Source organism: Rhinatrema bivittatum, chromosome 4 (genome assembly GCF_901001135.1).
Source record: "Rhinatrema bivittatum chromosome 4, aRhiBiv1.1, whole genome shotgun sequence".
Classification (NCBI taxonomy): domain Eukaryota; kingdom Metazoa; phylum Chordata; class Amphibia; order Gymnophiona; family Rhinatrematidae; genus Rhinatrema; species Rhinatrema bivittatum.
In genome coordinates, this window is record NC_042618.1 from 395,032,844 (window position 1) to 395,058,609 (window position 25,766).

Here is a 25,766-nt window from a genome sequence, read left to right on the forward strand (position 1 = left end):
GAAGGTTTTCATGGGTTATGATTTAGATGGACTGAACCAAATCACAATGAACCTAGAAGATGTGGTAGACCTGATTGACAAACTGAAGAGTAGTAAATCACCTGGACCGGATGGTATACACCCCAGGATTCTGAAGGAACTAAAAAATGAAATTTCAGGTCTATTAGTAAAAATTTGTAACCTATCAATAAAATCATCCATTGTTTCTGAAGACTGGAGGGTGGCTAATGTAACCCCAATATTTAAAAAGTGCTCCAGGGGCAATCTGGGAAACTACAGACCAGTTAGCCTGACATCAGTGCCAGGAAAAATAGTGGAAAGTGTTCTAAATATCAAAATCACAGAACATATCGAAAGACATGGTTTAATGGAACAAAGTCAGCATGGCTTTACCCAAGGCAAGTCTTGCCTCACAAATCTGCTTCACTTTTTTGAAGGGGTTAATAAACATGTAGATAAAGGTGAACCGGTAGATGTAGTGTATTTGGATTTTCAGAAGGCATTTGACAAAGTTCCTCATGAGAGGCTGCTAGGAAAAGTAAAAAGTCATGGGATAGGTGGCGATATCCTTTCGTGGATTACAAACTGGTTAAAAGACAGGAAACAGAGAGTAGGATTAAATGGACAATTTTCTCAGTGGAGGGGAGTGGGCAGTGGAGTGTCTCAGGGATCTGTACTGGGACCCATGCTTTTCAATATATTTATACATGATCTGGAAAGGAATACGAGTGAGGTAATCAAATTTGCATATGATACAAAATTATTCAGAGTAGTGAAATCAAAAGCGGATTGTGATACATTGCAGGAAGACGTGAGACTGGAAAATTGGGCATCCAAATGGCAGATGAAATTTAATATGGATAAGTGCAAGGTGATACATATAGGGAAATATAACCCATGCTATAGTTACACAATGTTAGGTTCCATATTAAGAGTTACCACCCAAGGAAGAGATCTAGGCATCATAGTGGATAACACATTGAAATCGTCAGTTTAGTGTGCTGTGGCAGTCAAAAAAGCAAACAGAATGTTGGGAATTATTAGAAAGGGAATGGTGAATAAAACGGAAAATGTCATAATGCCTCTGTATCGCTCCATGGTGAAATCGCACCTTGAATACTGTGTACAATTCTGGTCGCCGCATCTCAAAAAACATATAGTTGCGATGGAGAAGGTACAGAGAAGCGTGACCAAAATGATAAAGGGAATGGAACAGCTCCCCTATGATGAAAGATTAAAGAGGTTAGGACTGTTCAGCTTGCAGAAGGGACGGCTGAGGGGGGATATGATAGAGGTATTTAAAATCATGAGAGGTCCAGAATGGGTAAATGTGAATTGGTTATTTACTCTTTCGGATAATTGGACTAGGGGACACTCCTTGAAGTTAGCATGTGGCACATTTAAAACTAATCGGAGAAAGTTCTTTTTCACTCAACGCACAATTAAACTCTGGAATTTGTTGCCAGAGGATGTGGTTAGTGCAGTTAGTATAGCTGTGTTTAAAAAAGGATTGGATAAGTTCTTGGAGGAGAAGTCCATTACCTGCTATTAATTAAGTTGACTTAGAAAATAACCTCTGCTATTAATAGCATCAGTAGCATGTGATAGACTTAGTTGTTGGGTAATTGCCAGGTTCTTATAGCCTGGATTGGCCACTGTTGGAAACAGGATGCTGGGCTTGATGGACCCTTGGTCTGACCCAGTATGGCATGTTCTTATGTTCCTATTACTTCCACTCCCTTACTCTATCACTTTCACCCTCCTCACCACTTTTGCCTTTTCCACTTATCCATGCCTTCCCTTTCCTTACTCTCTGCCCCAATCTCTCATCCTTCCTTCCATCTACCATCATCTCTTGTCCTTCTATACGACACTTTGTTCTGACAATCGCGTCCCCCTGCTCTTCTGTCCGCTAAAGGATTAAGGAACTCAAAATGTAAAGTTTCTTTATGAGAAAAACATTCATATTTCCAACAACCTTCAATTAGGTAGAAGGCAGCATTTTTCCTAGACAAGGAAGCTCAAGGATAAAGGCCAAGGGATGAAGTCAGAAGGAAGAAGATTGAATGGAAACATGAGGATATGCTACTTTATTGGGAGAATAGCTGATAATTACTATTAATAGCAACAGTAATGGTAATTTTGGCTTTTAAGTGGAGCCCTCCTCAGGGCATGTGACAATACATTTACAGTAAAATGTCAATAATGTACATTAATCAATGAAAAATGAATCAATCAGAAGCAGCAGTGCTGAATAAATTTAGAGGAGGCCAATGTAACATGAAAACTTCTCATCTGCCCTGGCAAGAGAGGTTTAGAGGATTGCTCATACTCATTTAAGATGTGACCCCCAAAACTACTAATAGGGACATTTCACTCATCTTGCAGGGACACATCACGCCTACTCACTGCTTGGAATGGGCCAGCAGCAGAGGTGGCCATAGCCCAGAATTTAATCATATTTGCAACAGATGCAGAGGGCGGTGTTAAGAGAGGAGGAGGACAATGGATTCTCAGAAGACAGGGTGGGCAAAGAGGTTCTTATATGCCAACAACTATTATGCTGTTTTGGGTCCTTTCCCTGAACTGACATCACTGTCTTTTGTATCATAATAAACAGCAAAACGTTGGTGACAGCAGGAAGGAAAGTAGTCCACTTTTCAAAGGCTCTATCATACACTGTGTCTATGGCAAAACAGTTTTGAATATAGGACCCAAATGTTTTGCTGCTCTTTGGGGGGAAGGGAGGGCAGGATTTTTCCATATTTTTCTTCAGTATGAGAATGTTCCAAATTTATCACTTCAAATAGCCCATTATTTTCAATGGGAATAATGCCAGTGGAGTACTACTGTGATGAATGCACGCTTGTAAGTACTGCATGGGCCTTAGTAAAGACTATCTTGCATTTATTTGCCCACCTCAGACCAGTCACCAGTTTTCCAGAGAGGACACGAGACGTCACTGCAGCGCTGCACTGTGAGCTTCTCCTGTTGGCTACATTTGCTCTCATCCAGAACATCATTAGAAGAACTAACACAGACGGCCCGTCGTCTCCTTGTGCCACCACCACAGCTTTTTGAACACTAAAAAGATAAGAGGACATGGAAGTTAAACATGGACTTATAGCAAACTGACTATAAAGAAAATACAGGCATTTGAAAGAGGGCATCAAAGAAGAATCTTATAGATTGACCAGAAGGACGTGAATTGAAATTATAGGGCACATGAGATGACAGGAAGCAGAAGATTCGTGACAGCAGATCTAGTCAAAAGGATAATGAGATTTGCTGCTTGTGTACTCAAGAGACTTCTAGTGGCAAACTGACTAATCTAGTACCAATGGGCATAAGAGAGGACAAAAGAGATAGAGGAAAGTAGAGAGCAGTCTGGGATGATGACATCCAAAAATGATGAAGTAAAAAGGAAAGTCAAGCACAGAGAGAACTGACATGCAATAGTTGCCCACTTTTATGTCAAAGACGGAGCTTGATATTACTGATGATGATGATGGTGATGAAAGAAAACTGAACATGGATGCCACCAGTTCATATGAAAGATAAACATTTTCTGCTGTATACCAAAAAAAGCAGTCTGCTTTTCTAAATAAAGCATCGATGCCTGACTAGTGACGGAGTTTCTCTGTGATTTATTAGCAACAGCCGAGTTATTACAGGTATTAGAAATGTAGCTATGAAAACAACTTAAAAAATAATATTCAGAAGCCCTTTTAAAGGTTGGCATTATTTACTATGTCTCAGCTTACTTCTGACCAGGCCGAATATTGCCATCCTCCCGTGTTGCACTCTCCAGAACATTTCTCTCGGTTATTAGGCCTGGGTTGACCACTACAATATCGGTCATCAACTTTTTCTGTCTTTCCTTCTGACCTACTGTACTTTGCACAGTACAGTTCTAATGTCCGATATCCCAACCCGCACTGTGCGGTACATTCACTTTTTCTAGTAACATGCCACCTATATAGAAACAGAAGGAAAATCATTTTTATTGGGAGAAAAACAAACAAAAACATGAAATACAGCAGCTGGATCTTTAAAGCAGTACTTCAAGCTTGTCAACCTAAAATCAGCTAGGTTGACAGTTTAAACCCTTCTATTTCTAATGTGATTATGAAGCCAGTATAATTATACTAAGAACTATTGTTTTTCAGAGCATTCTGTTTCAGCAGAGGGCTATTTGCTTATGTAAGTCAATATATGCAGCTGTCTTCAGACAGTGCTCTGCCATCCAAACACTAATCTAATAATGGTACTAGGCCCCTTAACGAATTAATATGGCACAGGGTTTAAGTTGCCTTATTAGGGATGTGGGTGGTTATAAAATAAGATCAAAAGAAAATAAAATCATAGTGAAAGCACTAATTAGAAAGACAGGCTCGGGGATCACCACTCCTACATGTGAGAATGAGCAACAGGGAAGGTAATCAAATGACCTAGATTGGCCACTGATGGAGATAGGATACAGGACTTGATAGACCACTAGCCTGACCAGCATAGCACTTCTTATGTCCTTATAAAAAATACATAGGCACCATCACATCTTGAAACATTTTTTAATTCAAAATAGCTGCTAGTGTTGTTAATGATGATTCTTGAGGCATTTGGGTACTGGAAGCAAAATATCTATTGTCTTTTCCTCTGTTAGTTTTCTTATTGTATTTTGTTGCTAAAAATGTATGCATCCCCTATTAATGTGGACTAGAGAAGGTAAATGTTCTATTTGTTACCTATTATTAGTCCTTTTTCTGTTTACTGTGTAAAAAAACATTTTCTTATTGATCTTTATTTTATAAAATTTAAATTTAATAAAGATTAAATTAAAAACAAAAATACATAGGGTCAGATCAGAGAATGTTATTTAACATGCCAAGATTAAATGCATTTATTTAAAACATTTTATACCGCCCCAGCATAGCTGTCCAAAGCAGTTTAGAAAATAAAATTCTAAAAATGCAAACATAATTATAGATACAGTTTAAAAGGTAATACAGCAATACGTGCAAGAAAAGTGACCCTCTAAAAAAAAATTTTCTATACTGCTTTTGGATCCTTCTTAAAACAATCACATCTGAACAAAATTTGCATAAGAACCACAACTTGGTTCACCAATGCCAGTTTCGACTTATCTGGCTAACTTATATGGAATATTCAGTAGTACAGCAATGTCACTGAATATACTTGGATAAGTGTTAAAGTTAGCTGGATAAGCTTATCTGGCTCACGTATAACTTATCTGCTTCACTTAACTGGATAAGGCTGAATATTGCTACTTTTCCAGCAGAGTTAGCAGGATAGATAGCGCTATCCAGTTATGCCTACTGCCTGCCCACTGACTACCTGGCTATTTAGCCAGATAAGTGACTATGCAGCTACCATATGTAGTATAGCTGGTTATTCAGGGCAGCCACTTAAGCCTAGATTCATCAAACTATTGCATGTGATAGGAAGAGGGGCGTGTTTTATGGTAATAACTTATCGCAAAGTGCACTATCTTAGCACTTCGCATAGGTATTACCGCAGAGTGTGATAACTTTTCACACTCTGCAGTAAGTGCCACAATTCCTACCTATAACCACTGGGGGGGGGGGGGGGGGGGGGGAGAGTCAATCAAGCTAGGTTGAGAGAACATTGTATAAATCTCATCTTTGGGTGAGTTTCCTCACTCCGAAGGACATCTGTTCATATGTCTCATTCTGAATGTCAAAGTGGCCCCTAACCCGTACACTAATTCCTAAACCTCACCTCAAGTAACTAGGTGGGCCTCATATAGAGGTATACATACTTAACTACTAGAAGAGCCTTATAGCTAGGTGCTCTCTCTCTCTCCCTCAAAACTGTGTGATATGGATTTGCAAGGCCAGAAATCCCACCCCTTTTCTAAACTAGCATTGCACCATGCGTTATGGTGCTTTCTGCATGCGAAAAGCCCATAACACAGCTTGGAAAATAACCCCCTTAGCTGGATAAATAAGTAGCATTTGCACATGGACCCTAGAAAGAAGAACCCGACAAACAGTTCTGTGGGGCTTTAACTCAATATACATATATATGAAATCATGATTATATATAATAACAGAATAATACCTTAATTCACAGTCAGTGTTACAAGGCTCAGTTACTGGGTCAGGTTGAGGAATTCGATCACATCTTTGATCAGAGACCACAAGTTGATCAGTCTCTCTGTTGCAAACTATTTTCCTTTTTCGTTCCCCTGAATAGACATTTATTTATTTAAACATTTTTGTAAGGTTTAAACAGTTTTTAGACTTCATTCATTGAGCTAAATGTACTTCTCATCTAACGCATAAGCTTCAGTCTGTCATAAATAAATAGCAATTGAAAACACAAACTAGAATAATGCATGTTAAATGATTTGTCATAAAAAAAGACAGCACTTTCAGCCTTCCCCTCGCTGATAACAGATCTTATCTGCACCACATGTAAAGTAACAGTGAGTCTCATAATAAAGAGACCTGCTGAGATTTTAATTCTGCTCCATTGTTAAAATATGTCTACCACAAAAAAAGAATAAGAATGCTTTACAAATCAGTTTGACAGAAAAAAATTCCTTATGTCCTGTCAGAAAACAAAACCTATGAAGTCAATATTGTAATCCTTTGTGAGGATAACTTTTTCAGTTACATGCACAAAATAATGAGAGTTCAGTTGTAACCCCTACCCGGATGGGGCACATAAAATTTGAGTGTGTCTGGCACCTGAATGAGCCAAGTCTCAGTCTCTTAGGAAGGGTTCAATGGGAACGTGGGTCAAGCAAATGGTGTAATGGATACGAAACCAGAGGCTAGGAGGGTGGGCAACAGGCTTGAGCTGGCTAGGGATCTTGAGTATAAGAAAATCCCCCCTATGACCCCCCTCTGACTACAATTCCCCTTATCAAACCATACCTCACCATAAAGATGGAATTCGCTCCACAAATCTATGAGAATAGCACTTTTATTTTCCAGTGGTACTAGCCATCAGAGCAGGGGCGGGTTGCGGGCAAATACCAGCCCAGGGGATTTATTCCAAAACTGACCCACAGGGTATCTGTGACTCGCTTGTGCGCTGTGTGGCGTATACTTTAACAGCTCCCAAAAGCACATCAAGCTAATCATTGAAAGGTACATCATGTGACCTGGAGCCTGGCAGAACTCAGAATAAAATCTCCAACATAAATTTCACATTTTTCCTAAAAAATTGACAGTAATAAATGTACCTTGTTCAAAATTGATTTGTATATCAATTAAGACTGAATCTAAGGTTTTCATCCAAACTATTGAGCGAAACATAAAAGAGTTGTAATCTCTCTTCACTGCCTTTCCAAATCAACAGAATGTCATCAGTGTATCTTCTCCGCAATTTTACATTTTCAGAGTTGTGTTCTTTTAAAAACATTCCTTCAAATTTGCCTACATATAAATTAGCTATAGAAGGTGCCATAGCTGCACCCATTACCACGCCTTTTGATTTCTTGTAGATTATGTTATCAAATTTTAAAACATTTTTTCTTAAAGTAATTTTAGCAAGTTCGAAAATAAACCATGTGGGAATTCGAGTGTACCTACTTCTGCTTTCTAATGATCTCTGTATAATCTCAATCGCATTGTCCCTGTGTTATGTTAGTATATAACGACTCGATGTCTAGTACCACAAGTATAATTTCTTCATCACTGAAATTTAAATCTTTCAAAATATTGATGATGTGCGCCGAGTCTCTGATATATGATGAGACAGCAGAAACTAGTGGTCTGAGAAATTGATCTATACATTTTGATAGGGATTCAAGTAGTGAACCTATAGCTGAAATTATAGGTCTACCTGGAGGCGATCTCAAAGATTTGTGAATTTTGGGGAGTGTATATACAGTAGGCATGATGGGATGAGAGACAGTTAAAAAATCAAATTCCTTTTGAGTAATGAATTGAGAAGAATTAGCTGTGGATAGAAGTGAGTCAATTTCAGTTTTAATACTGTTTGTAGGGTCCTGTTTCAGTTTAGTATATAAGGTAGTATCTGCGAGTTGTTTAGTGATTTCATTCATATAGGGCTGGATTTTATTTAAATTCTTTATTTATAATTTTAACATATAATACAAGAATAACTTGTCATTATGGAAATTACAGATAAAATGCATTCTCTAGTAAAAATAGACAGGAAAAAACATTATAATTAAATATATTACTCCTCCTTACAATTCATCTGTTTTTAAAGTAAATTTAGGGAAGCATTTTCAAATTATGAGCATTTTTTATTTGAAAAAAATATATAGGCAATATAGGTTTTCCCCTCTAATTCTATTCTGACATTCCTTCAATTTCCCAGGAGTGTTCTAAGCTGTTCTGGGTCAGTGAATTGATAATTTTGCCCATTTAATTTAAGTGCACATTTACAGGGATACCGAAGAATAAATTGGCCTCCTTTTTCAATCACTTTTGGCCTTAATTCCAAACATTTCTTCCTCCTGGTCTGTGTGTTCATAACTAGATCTGGATATATCCATATTTTATTTCCATAAAAAGTTTTCAAACTATTACGGAAAAAATATTTCATAACCAGATCTCGGTCCGTAATGAATGCAAATGTTACAAGCATCGTACCCGTCTTTCCCACAACTATCTCATCTTGTAATTTTTCTAAAAAATCCGACAAATCTATTAAAAGTTCCATATTACTTCCATATTCTTCCCCACAATTTTTGTCCTTTACAGTTTGGGCCTGTTCTTTCATCTTAACTGTGTTACTTATATAGAATGCTCTAACAATAGTAGGGATGGATTTTAATACCTACGCGTGGGCGTACATTTGTGCGCGCAACCCGGCGCGCACAAATATACGCCCAATTTTATAACATGCGTGTGCAGCCACGTGCATGTTATAAAATCCGGGGTTGATGCGCGCAAGGGGGTGCACAATAGTGTACCTTGCGTGTGCCGAGCCCTTGCGGAGCCCTGCTGGCTCTCCCCATCCGAAATCGGAGCGACCTCGGAGGGAACTTTCCTTCTGCCCCCCCCACCTTCCCCTCCCTAACCTGCCACCCAGCCCTACCTAAACCCCCCCATCTTTATTTTATGTTGCACCTGCCTCTGGGCAGGCATAGGCATGGCCGGCCCGCGATCCCAAGCACAGCAGCAAATGGCCGCTATGCCCAGAGGCTCCGGCCCCACCCCCACTCCCGGATCGTCCCACTCCGCCCATGCCCCGCCCCTTTTTTCAAGCCCCGGGACTTACATGGGTCCCGGGGCTTTATGTGCGCCGCCGGGCCTTTTGAAAATAAGCCCAACGCGCATAAGGCTTTGAAAATCTGCCCCATATTGTACCTTATCCATAATCAAAATATGTCCCCTTTGTCTGCTGGCTTAATTACAATATGATTGCCTCATCTCAATGTCTCAATAGCTTTCTTTTTATTTATACTAATATTATTGAAATTATATTTCTTTTTTTCTTTTTCTAGATTTGCTAAATCGCACAGTACTATTCTCTCTTAAGTCTGTAAAACTGGATCTGTGGATACAGAGGGGCATCCATTTGCTCTTATGTTTTACAATCGAAGGATCTGTAGTGTGCTGATACTGTCCAGAGAAAAAATGCATAATTTTAAGTTTCCTTGTAAACCTAAACAAATCAACTCTTGTCTTAAAAGCATTATAACGCAGTGTTGGGACGAAGGACAGCCCTTTGTTTTTTGATTTTTTCAAAATAGTTTTTATTGGGATGGGGTGATGAGTGTGGGAGTGTAAGAGTTGTATGTATGGGGAGTAAAAGCTACAAAAGAAACGGGGGAAGGTAAAGGAAAGAGCCCTTTGTTTAATGCTGATATCTTGTGTACACTTAAACACCTGAGGAAATATTGATGATAAGATTGTGTAACGATTGATGAGGTACTAATGATAAGGATTGTTGAGGCCTCTTCCTCTTGCCCTGTATATTAGACTTTGCCAGGCATCTGTTGGACCTTCTTGATTTGTGGAATCCTTTCTCCATAGTTGTTTCGGGCAGCTCTATATTTTTTAATTATTTTTATGGCTACTACAACATGCTACTGATTTGTATTTAAAAGATAAGCGGCATGATCGATTTAACTTTGTTTTTATTATTATCAAAATGGTAAGACAGAAGCCCTATATCTATATAATTCATTTATTTCTTATTTTTAGTCCAGGTATTGCTTCAATAGACCGATGTATACACTTAACCTTGCCGTGATCATAGTGAGTAGAAATTAAATATATGACTTTCAATATAAAATATTGTCTATTTATTAATATGGATTACTTTTTAATTAAAAATATATATTAATATGAGCACTATTTTCATATTTTATTACCTGGGCATAATATTCCACCTGAGCATTGAACATAATTTTCAGTATATATTTTTAAATATTTTTAATATATATTTTTAGATTGGTACCATATTTTATTATGTCATATTATTTTTGTGTCTATAATTGTGATCAATTGACCTCTCATCTTATATTTTGTTTAGTATTTTTTATTTTAGATAACAACTTGAGAAATTGATTTCTAATCTCGCCACTGGTAAAGGTACACAGCTTCCACCTCTCCAGTTTAGTATTCTGTTATATTTTATTTCCTATTTTATGTGTGTAATTCATTTATTTGGTTACTAAATGTATTTAAATGTATTTACATGTATTTATTTGATATTATATTATTTATGTATATGTCCTGTGGATTTTGTTTTTGTTTTTATTTCATATGATTTGCTAATATAATTTTTATGAATTATTTTGTAATTTTATTTATGTGTGTTTATGTTTGATTATTTTGTAGCTCCTGAAGCAGCCTTGTGTGAAACTTGGCCAGAGTTGGGCTCTTTTGTTCAAGAGATATATGTGCAAATAAATTATTTTAATCTAAGGCAGTTGGTTTATCTTGCTTTAATATTTGCCTTCTGGCTCTGACAGTTTACCTTCCGGTCTGTTTGTGGTATCACAGATCAGTCCAGACTCCTGGGTTTTGCCTCCCTGCCTGCAGATGGCAGAGAAAGTTTCACTGACACTGTACATAACCCAATGTGCCACCTGCAGTCACTCCACACTGACCTATACCTAAGCCAAGATAACAGTAACAACCATAAATTTATATGCAAACCCACTCCCCTCCAATGAGCCGGAAGAAGGTGAAGTTGCCCAAAAGGTCAATGGAAAACTTGTTTCCCAAATTTAACATAAGCAATCAGCACTGAAAACGACCAACAACTCCGCACTATATTCAAAGCAACAGTATGAGTGGCAGACTCTCTCCCCCAGTAAATGGGTGGGTCTCTGGACTGATCTGCAGTACTACAGGAACAAAAATTAGCAGTTAAGAACCAATTTTCCTTTCCCTGTACGTACCCAGATGCACCTAAGCTCCCTTTAACTTGGGTGGGATTGGGACCTGGGGAGTTCTGCTCGTAGAATACTTTCACCAAAGCACATGGAATCCAGAACCCTAACAACCAAGTGATTATGCCTAGCAAAAGTATGCAACAACTTCCCATTAGCTGCCCAGCAAATTTCATGCCGAGACACCTGTTGTGACTCAGCCCAGAAAATCATCTGAGAATGCATGAGTGTGCCCCTAAATCCGCCGGTAGTGAGCACCCTTTAGAAATGTAAATCGACTTGATCACTTCCTTCGGCCACCGCACAATTGTAGCCTTAGACACCTTATTTTCTTTCTTTCCACAGTACAAAGAAGTGATCCGACCTACAAAGAGGTGATCCGATCTACGGAAATCACAAGTGACCTTTAGATACCACAATAATGACACCTCCCATCTAAAAGCCTAGGCTCCCCCATGTGAGACATAAAAGAATTCAAATCTGTAAAGTCTGGAAGCTCCACTGTCTAACTAAAGGCTGGATTCATCATTCTTCGCAGAATGATGAATCCACTGAAAAAGGGGGAGGGGCGGGCCTGCGAAAGGCTGCATCCGTTCGCACCCCAGCAGTGCGATTTCGCCGGCTGCAGTGCGGCTGGCTGCAGCCTGTCGCACAAATAGTGCCACTGTAAAAGGTGGTGCTATTTGCCGCGCTACTGCCGACGATCATGTCCCTCACATAATCGCCGGCAGTGGTGCTGCCCTCCCCGCGCCGGCAGTGGTGCTGCCCTCCCCGCGACTCCTCCCCTCCCCGCTCCGACTCCTCCCCTCCAGCTAATTAACATCCTATCGCACGCAAAAAGCCCCTTTTCACGTACGATAAATGTTTAGAAAATAACCCCCTAAGATGGAATGCCAAGACTACCTCAGGCCGAAAAGATGATACCATGCATAAAGATACCCCAAATCTGACATCTGTAGGAAGCTATCTCGACATGACAGCACCTGGAGTTCTTAAATTCTGCTGGTTGAACAAATAGCCTCCAAGAAAACCACTTTAAGAGTCAAGTCCTCTTTAGTGGTTCAAACTGAGCTCTCTTTAATGGTTAGACCGAGCCTCACACAATCCTCTTAAGGACTAGATTCAGATTCCAAGACAGACAAATGTTCTGTACCTGAGGATGCAAGTTCTTAGCTTCCCAAAGGAACCATATAACATCCGGAGGTGCAGATAGAAGATTCCCTTACACCTTGTCCCGGAGACCCAATGCTGCTACCTGGACTCTCAGAGAGTTAAAGGTCATTCCCTTGACCAGAAATTTTCTGAAGAAAAGCTAAAATTCCTCATTCCTCATCACAAGTTTGGCTTTATTTGTTTATTTCTGCTATCATATTTCTCTTTTCATTTTCTCTAACTCATTTCCCTTGAAGAGACCTCGATGTTACCCTTTGGTCTTATTCTGCCTATTCTTCCCCTTTTCCTAGCACTCTACACTTCATCTCATTTTCTTCAACCTAATTGAATCCAAGCCCAATTTAATTGAATCAATCGCTTATTGTAACTTTTATTTCTATATAATTCAAATTGTTTTCCAGGTTAATTAACTTTCTAACTATGTTTCCCAGAGTTTTTCTTAAATGTTCATGTTCATGGTTCTATGTATAGCCTACAGGCAAGTTTACGTTCTTTGTAAACCGGTTAGATTTGTATCTAATGCAAGAAGATTGGTATATAAAAACAATAAATAAATAAATAAATAAAATATGTGACACCGTAACCTGAACAGGCTGTAGCTGCATTCTGTCAACAGCAGACCAGGACTAGAAGACGTCAAGGATGGCAGACAGGCAAGCAACGCGAAATGAACCGCTCTCTTCTTTAACCAACTGATAGACCACTTATTTATTTATTTTTTACTTTTATAAACCGATGTTCCTGTATAGCATACACATTACACCGGTTTACATGGAAACTGAATGGTCGCTTGGGAGCGATACATGGAACATGAGCTACAAGAGGAAAACATTAATAACAATGCAACAATTCATGAGGCCTTCTGTTTTGACCACTAACTCTTCACCGACTGATCTTGCTACACCGCCCTCCATCCGGAGAGGCTTGCATTGGTGGTGATTATTAACCAATTTGGAACCTCCAATTCCGCACCATGCTTGAGATTGGTGCGAGTAAGTCACCACAAAAAACTGACCCTGGCTTTCCCCTCTTTTGAAACTCTTCTAATAATGGATTCCAGTGGGAGAGAAGAGCTCCTGCAGAGGTCGCATATGTGCGAATGCCCAATGTATTAATTCCAATGTCGATGCCATAGACCCCAGTACCTGTAAATAGTCCCAGACCATGGGTACTGAAAGCTCTAGCAGAAGTCTAATCTGACTCTGCAATTTCAGCAATCTCTCTGTGAGAAACATTCTCTCTGCCAGTGTGTCGAACTGAGCTCTCAGATATTCCAGAGTTTGAAAGAGGATTAAATGGCTCATTGCTATGTTTACCACCCATCCTAGAGACTTCAAGCGCATCAGTACCTTTTGTACTGTTTGTTGACAGAGGTCCTCTGATTTTGCATGAATGAGCCAGTTGTCCACACACAGAGGCACCAACACACCCTCCTTTTGCAGTGCGGCCGCCCCCACCACCATCACCTTGGTGAAGATTCATGGAGCCGTCACCAGCCGAAGGGAAGGGCTCGAAACCGAAAATGTTCCCTTAGGTCCATGAACCTCAGGAAACTCTGGTTCTCTGTGTTACGCCTGTCGGTCGCATACGGCTGCGACCACTTCTGCTCACCTCTTTCTTCATGTCTCTGACTCCATGGGGTAGATTGGCAGCCTCCGCTAGCTACCTATGACCTGCCTACCACTTCCATGCCCCCCAGGTCGGCACGGATGCCGCCAACCGCCATCTTATCATCAGGTCCCTCTAGGCGTGCAGGTGTGCACACAGGCCAATCTTATCCACATCATGGCAGGAACCTCGGGGGCGTCCCCTCCAGATGACATCAGGATCTCTGGATATTTAAACCTGTTGGCCTCTCTGAAGATGATTTGGCAAAGAGTCTCATCCTTGCTATTTCCTCCTCACTTCCTGAGGACCTGCGTTCCAGATTCCAGTTCCGATGTGGACGTCTCAGGTACCCGCTCCTCAGGGGCCTCTCCCTTGTCCTGGCTATCCGCTCCTCAGAGGGCCTGACGCTTGGAACTCCGTCTGCCCCGTTCCCTGAGGTTTCCTGGAACCAACTTGCTCTTGTGAGTACTCCACTCTATGGATCACTTCCTACCTACCAAGTGCCTATCGGGTGTACCCCCGCAGTGGGCCATTACCATCGCTATAGAGAGCTCTGTCAGAAGTGCCTGCTCTACTACGCTACCGAGGACCCTCACCGGTGTACCCTGCGCTGTGGGCCATTACCACTTCCACCTTGGGCCTCGACTGTGCTCCTCATTCTGCGGGCCGCTGTCACCTCTTCTGAAGACTTCATCTGCATATCCTACTCTGTGGGCTTTTACCGAGGACATCATTGGTGTACCCCGCTTTGCGGGCCACTACCATCGCTACAAGAGACCTCTCCAATATACCCGCTTCACGGACTACTACCAGCACTACGAAAGTATTCCCTCTGGGCACTACCTATTAGGGATGTGAATCGTTTTAGGACGATTAAAATTATCGTCCGATAATTTTAATATCGTCTTAAACCGTTATGGAACACAATACAATAGAGATTCTAACGATTTATCGTTATAAATCGTTAGAATCGTGAGCCGGCACACTAAAACCCCCTAAAACCCACCCCCGACCCTTTAAATTAAATCCCCCACCCTCCCGAACCCCCCCCAAATGAGTTAAATAACCTGCGGGTCCAGCGGCGGTCCGGAACGGCAGCGGTCCAGAACGGGCTCCTGCTCCTGAATCTTGTTGTCTTCAGCCGGCGCCTTTTTCCAAAATGGCGCCGAAAAATGGCGGCGGCCATAGACGAACATGATTGGACGGCAGGAGGTCCTTCCGGACCCCCGCTGGACTTTTGGCAAGTCTCGTGGGGGTCAGGAGGCCCCCCACAAGCTGGCCAAAAGTTCCTGGAGGTCCAGCGGGGGTCAGGGAGCGATTTCCCGCCGCGAATCGTTTTCGTACGGAAAATGGTGCCGGCAGGAGATCGACTGCAGGAGGTTGTTCAGCGAGGCGCCGGAACCCTCGCTGAACGACCTCCTGCAGTCGATCTCCTGCCGGCGCCATTTTCCGTACGAAAACGATTCGCGGCGGGAAATCGCTCCCTGACCCCCGCTGGACCTCCAGGAACTTTTGGCCAGCTTGTGGGGGGCCTCCTGACCCCCACGAGACTTGCCAAAAGTCCAGCGGGGGTCCGGAAGGACCTCCTGCCGTCCAATCGTGTTCGTCTATGGCCGCCGCCATTTTTCGGCGCCATTTTGGAAAAAGGCGCCGGCTGAAGACAACAAGATTCAGGAGCAGGAGCCCGTTCCGGACCGCTGCCGTTCCGGACCGCCGCTGGACCCGCAGGTTATTTAACTCATTTGGGGGGGGTTCGGGAGGGTGGGGGATTTAATTTAAAGGGTTGGGGGTGGGTTTTAGGGGGTTTTAATGTGCCGGTTTTGCGATTTTTAGATTTTTAGATTTTTCACGATTTTTCACGATTTTTCACGATATTTTACCCCCCCAAACGGCAACAATACGATTCCCTCCCCCTCCCAGCCGAAATCGATCGTTAAGACGATCGAGGACACGATTCACATCCCTACTACCTATCCCATCGACCCTATGTCTCAGGGCCTGTGTGACCATCTCTCTCTGGCACCTCCCACTCCACGGGTAGTGTTTCTATCTCTATTAATAAAGACTCTATTCATTCTGTGCCTTCCTTAGCTGAGATCTAGCCTCCCGACAGTGAGGCTCACAGGGCTCCTCCCCGTGGGCGGTAACACCTCTCACTTCGGCCCACACACCATCTGATACCTTAGAATCCTAACACTCTGGGCCTGATGGCTATGTGCAGATATGCCTCAGTCAAGGTGAGACATGCCAAGAACTCTCCTTTGTATACTGCCGCTATGACGGACCTCAGATTTGGACCTCAGAGTTTCCATGTGGAAAAGGGGAGCCTGGAAAGCTGCCTTTACCTTCTTTAAATACAATATCTCTTGAATTGGCTACAAGGGTGAAAGAAACAGGATGCTTAACTTAAAATTGACCTCTGGCCACACTAAGCATATTCAGGGTCTGAGCCAATAGACTCAGGCCACGCCGAGTCTATTGGCTCAGACCCTGAATATGCAGGGTCTGAGCCAACAGACTCGGGGCTTCAGGCCGAGTCTATTCAGACAATAGGCTTCAGGCTCAGACCCTGAAGCCAAAAAACTCAGCAAGGCATCTCTGTGAAAAAAGAAAAAATCTAAGCATCTCAATCATATGCAATTTCTCCCTCTTCTAGAGATGAGAAAGCCAATTCCCCATCAGAATCCTCCAATGTCTCATGATCTCCTTGAACATTACCAGTGACAACTTCCCTGCAGCATTTGCTCACCATGACTGACAAATGGGAAGCCCAAGCACAGGATCCCTACATAGCAGGTTGCTTCACCTTTGCTGCGCGTCGCTGCAGAAAGGTCTGCAGACCATGGAACCATTTCACCCAGGAGAAGGAGGATGGATCTATACCAGAGCCCATAGGCCCAACCTTACTCTCTCCAACCTCTCTCTCTCAGGGAAGCTTCTGCCCTCAGGAATAAGGGAGGAGGAGAACTGACTGTTGCCTTGCCTCCCACTTCACTCCCCTCCAGAGACACCATCGGCCAAGGGGATGTCACAACATGGGCAAAAGCTGCAGTAGTCAAATTGCTTTGAGCATCTAAATAGTGCTGATACAATGGAGAAAGAGTGAAGATTGAATTGCTATTAGATGGCAAGCCTCATAGATAGCTTGGACCTGTTCATCCTCGGTGCCTAGCTCTCCTGAACGTTGGTTCTAGGCAGTCTTCTGCACGCACACCAATGCCACCCAGGCGTACACGCACATCTCTCCAGGGTGCGTGCAAAAATGCGCTCAAGACTAGGTCATGGTCGAACGCATACAAGTACATGCACAAATACGCGTTTGTATAGGCAGTGGCTGTACGCGCACAAGTATCTGCGCAAATGCACACAAAGGTTTAGTTTTCAGTCTTATGTGCACAAGTATGCATGCAAATATGCGCTCCGGTCTAGGTCGTGGCCTTACATGCACAAGTACCTATGCAAATGCGTGCTCAATTACATGTGCAAATATACACTCAAGTCTAGGTCGCAGATGTACGCACTCAAATCTAGGCTGCGGCCTTACGCATACAGGTCACTGCGCATGCAACTGCCACAAGACAAGATTGCATGCACACGCCTACACACGCAGGAAAATACCACATGGCTAAGCAAAACCTGCCTGCACCTTCATCGCTTTTAGGCCCAGATCCATTCAACAATCGGCACCGAAACTCATCGAAGGACTGAAGAGCTTCTCAACAGCTCAGGACTCTTGATCAGCCGAGATCCAGTACCCCCCCCCCCCCCCTGCTTGTTCTGCTAAACAAGCTTTGTGCATAAGCAACTTAAAACCAGCAGAAGACCTCTACCAGAACCAGACACTCCTCCTCAGTGCAAATGCCTCTTTGCACCTCTGTAGGACAGGGAACTGCTGGTGATAATTGAAGAGGGGATTCCCCTGCTCTCCCACTGACACTCCTAGGGAATCAAAAATGGCTGCTGTTTCTGTGCTGACAGGGAAAGCCTCAGCGCTAGACCCCATCACCCACGAGGCTCGTTCTACTGGTGCAGCCATGCTTGACACAGACCCTAGAACGCCATGCTGCTTTTACCACACATGCACGCTGTTCCTCCCCACATCTGCGCTACCACCAGCACCTCAACAGAAAACAGGGGAACAGTTCCTCAGTGCCATGGAACCAAGTTCTTGGTAAGTTCTTGGAGGAGAAGTCCATTACCTGCTATTAAGTTCACTTAGAGAATAGCCACTGCCATTAGCAATGATAACATGGAATAGACTTAGTTTTTGGGTACTTGCCAGGTTCTTATGGCCTGGATTGGCCACTGTTGGAAACAGGATGCTGGGCTTGCTGGACCCTTGGTCTGACCCAGTATGGCATTTTCTTATGTTCAACACCCGGTCTCCTCTGCAGGCAGAGAAGCTGCTGAAAAACCCCATCACCGAGCTGCTAAGGTAGCTCCCCCTGGAACCCCGCTGCTACACAGATTCCTCTAATTAGTTCCTTGCTCTCTCTCTTTTTTTTTACTCTCTGAGAACAAATAAAGATACATAGAAGCCAATAATTTCCTTCTGTGCAGAGGTTCCGATTCAGGAGTACAGGCCGAATGGCAGATCAGAAAAGAGCTAGACCACTGCCTATATCCATCTCCTTTTGCCAAACTTTAGCGACCCAACCCAGGACAAACTGTGTAAAAGAAATAATTCCCTGCTCCTCTGGACATGTAATGCAGAACTACCCGCAGGGTCCACCGCTGTCTCATGGGGATGAGAGATCTGGAACACCGGATGTGCACCCCACAGACCTCCGGACTGAGCTTTCAGAAGGGTCACCAAACCCCTGCTCATCTGCCTCGAACCAGGGGCGATAGCCCCACCAGGACCTCACAACCCCCAGGGAGGATCCAGAAATGTTCTTGTCTTTTAATCTTTCTTTTTTCCTTTCTCTCCAGACTGCAGGTTTTACACCATCAGCCATCTGCTGGAAGAGAAATACTGAGGGACTGCAGGTGGCACACTGGGTTATGTATAGTGCAAGTGAAACTTTCACTGTCTCCATCTGCTGGCAGGGAGTCTGGGTTTTGCCTCCCTGCCAGCACGTACAGGGAAAAGGGCATTCAAAGTACAGTCTTATGAAATAAATATCACAACATGTACACTGTCTTTATATGCACTGCTTTGGCGCCAACCAGAAGACCCTCCAAGTAAAAAAGATTGGAACTCAAATGGTATTAAGAATACTTAATATGCGTCGGGTGTGGGCTTGGCCTTCAAAAAGCCATAAGTAAATTAAGTTGCAATATACTAAACTTTATATACCAAATCAGCACTAACTGCCAACAATCAAACAATAAGAACCCTACTCCTGAAAAGGCAACACTAAAAATATTACACCAAGCCCTAAAAACATCAATAGATCTTTTTTAAAGAAAACACAACAAGCCAAACTGCTGTATGTCCCTATACAGAAACTATACCCTAACAGAATACCTCACCTCATTCAGATATAGGCAGAACACCAACAAATAAAGAATAACTATATATATATATATAGAATATATATATATATAGAATAACTATATATATATATATATAAGTATATATATAGAAATATCTACACAAAACTGAACTGGAAACCACAACAAGCCAAATACTGTACATGAAAAAGAAAAACATAACAATTCTTCCTAAAACATCAAATAATAAAACCAAGAAATATAAAATATAATAGTAAAACCATACTAAACAAATGAACAAATACTTACAATTAGCAGATGAATAGAATATTCAATAAATAAAAACTCAAACCTTTTTTTTTTAACAAATTTACTGATTTGCCATTTTTTTTTGGTATTCATGAGACACATCAAAAACACCTAATAATTAAAACTAGTAAGAATAAAAAAAATCCCCTGATTTCCATACATGGGGAACATTCCAGTCATCCTTAATTGTTGTGGATTAGTTGGAAAGAGGGAAGTGCATAAATTTTCTCCTTCTACCCATTCTCACTACAAACACAAACTCCTCTTTCACACACACACAAGCAGGCTACCCCTCTCTCTCATACACATACAAGCAGACTGCTTCTCCCTTACACAAAAACACAAGCAGGATGCCTCTCCCTAACACAAACACATAGAAACAAGATGCCTCTCTTACCCATATACAAGCTGCCTTACCCACTGCTCACACACACACACAAGCTGGTGGCATCCACCCCCTCCACACACACACAAACACAAGCTGGCTGTATCCCCCACCCCCCTCCCATCCCAAGCCAGCTGCCTCACACACACACAAATTGTCCCTTTTCTTGTTCTTCAGCTGCCGATGACTTGGGATCCAGCGGTGCCTGCAACCTCTATTTCTTCGCTGCCTCCAGCCGCTAGCTGCAGCCTCCCTTTTCTTTCTTTGGCCACTGCCACCCATTTGGGCTTCACTGGGGAGCCCCAGTCTCTTTTTTTCTTTATTGGCTGCCACCGGAGGCCCGCGGCTTCTTTTTCATTCTCTGTTGCCGCTGGCCTCCTTTCCCTTTCTTTGGCCGCTGCCAGGCTGGGCTTTTGTCTCCTTTCTCCTTCTTTGGCCACCGCCAGCCTGGGTTCCAGTGGCAGCTCGCAGTCTCTTCTTTTCTTCGTTGGCCACCACCAGGAGCCTGCGGCTTCTTTTTTCTTTCTCTGCCACCACCAGCCTAGTCTCTGGCGGCGGCCCGTGGCCTCCTTTCTCTTCCTTTGGCTGCCATCAGCCTGGGCTCCGGCAGCAGACTCTCTTTTGTCTTCCTTGGCTGTCACTGGTGGACCATGCCCTTTTTAAAAATTCGCACCATCATTGGCCTGGGCTCCAGTGTAGGCCCGCAGCCTCTTTTTTTTTTCTCGTCCGCTACCGGCCTGGGCTTTAGTGGTGGCCCGCTGCCTCTTTTTTTATTTTTCTGCTGCCTTTGGCCTTGGCTCTTGCAGCAGCCCATAGCCTCCATTCCCCTTCTTTGGCCACCGGTGGCTCTTTTCTCTTTCTTCAGTCGCCGCCTGCCTGGGCTCCAGAGGCAACTTGCAGCCTCTTTTCTCTTTTTTTGGCCACTGGTGGCTTGCAATCTCTCCTCTTTCTTCAGCCGCCAATGGGATGATCTCTGGTGGTGGCTCCTCTAAGCCTTCCTTATATGCTAACCGCAGTGCTGGGGGACACCACAGAGGTCACATGACCAATTTGATCAACCCACCTGGGCATGCGCGAAGCCCCAATAGGCCCATCTGCCCCTGCATCAGACTGTATAAAAACAGATTAAGAAATAACATTGATTAAATCAGGGTACATAGGCTTGCTTAGCTAGGCAAACCTATAGGAAAAAAGTTAAACATACTAAATGTATTTATTCATTCATTCATTTATTTAGACATTTTATATACTGTTGTTCCATGTGTAGATCACAGTGGTATACAAAGTGACATTCATAGTTATAATTCAACAAACAAATAATGATTGGTTACAGAGGTAATAGTCATAGACAGGTATTAATATCTATTCAAGTTAAATTTTCTTGTACATTTTTATATTTGATCTAGTACATTACGCAATGAATATGGGAAATTAAAACAAAATGATAGTTTTCACCTCTTAGTTGGTGGGTTGTTTTAATAATCTTACATTCTTTCTCTGATTGAATCTTCATGATTCTACTATCTTTTGTTCTTCTTGTCTTTTTGACTCTCTTTTTGACTCTCTTTTTACTGATGTTTTTAAAATTAATTTATATGCATTTTTGAATAGCCATGTTTTTAACTCACATTTTAATCTATTTCTATCTGGTAAAGTGTGTAGCATCTCAGCCAGAGAATTCCAGAGCTTTGGACCTGCTACTAAAATATGCGATCTCTTATTTGCGTCAGATGTGTGCTCCATATTGTGGGAATAATCAATAGTCCTTTATTTTTAAGATCTTAGTGTTCGTTGAGGATTGTAGGGTTGTAGTGTCCTTCCTAACAGGCTAGTGTTATTATAATGAATGATGTTGACTATTATCGTTAGAACTTTATAGTAGATTCTGGATTGTACTGGTAACCAATGCAGTGACATCAGCGAGGGTGTGATGTGGTCAAATTTTTTTTAGATCCTAATAAGAGTCAGGCTATATACACCGTCCCCAGGTTAGGAGAATTTAGTTACAATTACTTTTCACCACTCTTCACTCCCCATATTTTACCAATACACTTGGTGAATCCAGCTCTCACTTCTTCAGTTCTCTTTTTCCTCTAAAGAATCTAAATACCAAATAGTCTGATTATAGATACTTTAGTACTCACTCTTAGGCACGATGTAGTTCTCAGTAAGTCAGTGGACATTTCTCCACAGTTCCCATCCAAATAGACAGCCAGGTATATGCCATGGTATCCCTTGTTCTCACTCTTCTGAAGCATTCCATTTCCAAATCAGACCCACATCTATGGGTCTTCTTGACTCTCCTCCATTCGCTGGGACTCCCTACTCAGACCCCTTGGCTGCTTCCCCTAAAGGAGACACACCTCACCCCTTCCCCTTGAGGAGGAAAGACCTTGCAGGGCCATTTCAATTGCTTGGCTACCCCAGGCAGAACCCACTCCCAGATGGGTTCTCTCTAACCTCCAATCCATCTTGAACATCCCCTAGCAAATCATCAACCACTCCTTTTATAGTTGGTGAAACATTCCCTCTGCAGGAACCTTCACATATAGAACATCCTTATTAACACAGTACAAATGCATTGCATAAATTCACCAGAATGAAAGCCATCTTGTGGTCATCCATAGTACCATACCCTCTAATGAAATTATCAAGAACAGACAGCTTCTGCTTTCCCTACAGTATTTTCACAATCTATAGTAGTCTCCAAATGAAGGCCAAGCATCCCCCGCCCCCCCCCCCCCCACACAGAATTCTTTCTAGGGATTTTCTTAAGTGATGAAAAGGACTACTTGTTTGGAGACCCATCACACAAGGGTATAAATGGAGACATTCTGAGGGTGGGGCTAAACTTTAGCTGGTAAGAGCATATATTGACTGCGCAAGATTAGTTTGGAAAAAAATCATAGGCGTATATCTAAATACATTCAGCAGGATCTGTACTTGGACCAGTGTTTTTCAATGTATTTATAAAAGATATGGAAAGGGATACAATGAGTGAGTTGATCACATTTGCAAATGACACAAAATTATTCAGAGTACTTAAATCACATGCAGATTGTGATAAATTATAGGAGGACCTTGCAAGGCTGGAATATTGGGCTTACAAATGGCCTATTGGAAGTCTAAAGGTGATGCCAGAGCCATATTTAAAGCTGGGCTGGCCACAAACAGTGGAGAGGAGTTTCCCTGGGTTCCCTCAATAAGCTCAAGGCAAGGTGGGGTCTCCCTGCAGAAGTCACTGGAGGTATGAGGAGACCTTCCCACATCACCCTTACCTAGATCTCCCTCTCCAGGCATCCCATATCATCTCTGCTGCTGGTCCTGCAGGGTGGCCTGGCGCCGCAGAAATTTGATCAAGAAACTTCAGTGCTCGGCCTGCGTGAGTGCTCATGAGCTGAAAGGCTCTGCAGCACCATGCCCTCTTCCACGGATTTCTAAGATAATAGGAAGCCTGTGTGGGAAGAGGGAGCAGGGCATCACAGGGCCTGCCAGTTACCTGATCGAGTTTCTGCTGCAGTAGAGCAGGCTCCGCTAGAAGGCCCGGAGGAAGGCATGGCAACAGAAGCTGCATTCCAACACCTATGAAAATTTGCCACTGGAAGCAGCTGCCTGTGCCTAAATCAGGGTCTGGGTGATGCCTAATATGACTCCACCTTCTTCTTACTCTTTCTTCAAAACTATTTCTGAAAGATGGTTTAAGACGGTTGCTAAAAGAAAAGTGGAAGTGTCTCTAGGGAAAAATGAATATGCCATAAAGGTACATTTAGGAGGAAAATGGATAAAGGGCAACCAGACAAGGTTGAAAAAGGAGCAGGTCCAGGGACAATTAAGTCATTCCCTTCCTTAGAGAGTTGGTAGGGAGGGTAGCGAGTAACAGCATATGAGCATTAAACAGGCAGTAATATACACTATCCAGACCCTGACGCTGGTGGCTTGCAACCTCTCCTGTTTCTTCAGCCACCAATGGGATGATCTCCGGTGGTGGTCTAGGACTTTATGGATAAGGTAGAATTAAAGAAGTTCTCCCAAGTCCTGTTGGTTGGGGGGCGGGAAGGGATTAGGAAATAGGGATGAAGCTTGAGAATTTAAGGCCAAAAAGAAATATCAAGGCCAACTTGCATAGCATGGCAGTTAAGCAAAGCTGTAATTATCCAAATTACTATTTGATAAGGGAAAGGCAGCATATTGCTATGAAAATCAAAGAAGGATTCCACAAACTTTGAATTCTAAAACACCTCAAACCACTCCTGAACCAACCGGAATTCAGAACCGTTCTCCAATCACTAATTTTTACAACCATCAATTATTGCAACTCTCTCCTGATAGGCCTACCCAAATCAACAACCCGACCACTCCAAATACTACAGAATGCCACCACCAGAATCCTCACTGCCCACAAAAAATCGGACCACATCACCCCTGTCCTAAAAAGTCTACACTGACTACCAGTAGAAAAAAGAATCGAATACAAAATTCTAACCATCTTACACAATGCAATACACAACAATGAAAACACATGCCTAAACACCATTATTCAACAACACACTACTCAACGCAACACTAGATCAACAAACAAAACACAACTGGACATCCCATCAGTCACAACAGCCAAACTCACAACCGTAAGAAAAAGAGCAATCTCAATACTTTACCTCTGGAACACCCTACTGGAAAACCTAAGACTACAGAACAACAAAAAAATATTCAGAAAACTACTCAAAACCTAGCTTTTCAGACAAGCCTACAAAGAAGGGATAGGCTAAATGATCACTCTTCCATCCCCAAGAAATTCATGCACTGCTAAATACTTTATTACGCACTAACACCTCCCAAACGTTTACCTAGCATCATACCCAGTTGAGACTGTTATTAGTAGGACAGTTCATACTTTATCTTCTTTTAGTTATTTTTCCTTGCTTCATTTATTCTTTCCTGTTGTATATATTGGTTCATATTTTCCTAATTCTAACCCCCCCACAGTTACTTTGTAATCTGCAACCCGTTCATATAAACCTATGTTCTCTAATTGTTCGCTTGAAGGTAGGCATGTGCCACCTCCCAAAGTTACGAATGTAAATCATTGATTCTACGTACAATGTTGTTATAACTGTAAACCGGAGTGAAGGCCTTTCGCTAAACTTTGGTATATAAAAACATACAAATAAAATAAAAAATAAATAAAGGCTGGCCAGAAGAATATAACATTATAGGTGTCTTTTACGGTGCAGCCTTAGCTCAAACAGCAGGGTTGCAATATTTAGGGCCATTTATAACTTGCTAACCTGAATTACTTGCTCATAGCTGGGGACAAAGCAACACCCATAATATAATATTCATTAAATTAAATAAAATATGAATAAAATGCATAAAAACAACCCACATAAGATAAATGATGCCTCACTTAACTGAATAATGCTTATAATGGTTATTAAGTGGCATCCTGTATCACCAAAGATCATTTTGAATGGTTTTTTTTTTTTT

At 42.2% G+C, this 25,766-nt stretch overlaps 1 protein-coding gene across 1 annotated transcript in view; it reads right to left on the bottom strand.

Moving 5' to 3' along the window:
• The window catches only part of ADAMTS9 (ADAM metallopeptidase with thrombospondin type 1 motif 9), a 366,656-nt gene that overhangs the window by 184,875 nt on the left and 156,015 nt on the right, over window positions 1-25,766 (bottom strand). The window contains 3 exon segments of the mRNA XM_029601029.1: window positions 2,920-3,084; window positions 3,765-3,975; window positions 6,103-6,229. Of these exon segments, the coding sequence (XP_029456889.1) occupies window positions 2,920-3,084; window positions 3,765-3,975; window positions 6,103-6,229 (503 nt within the window).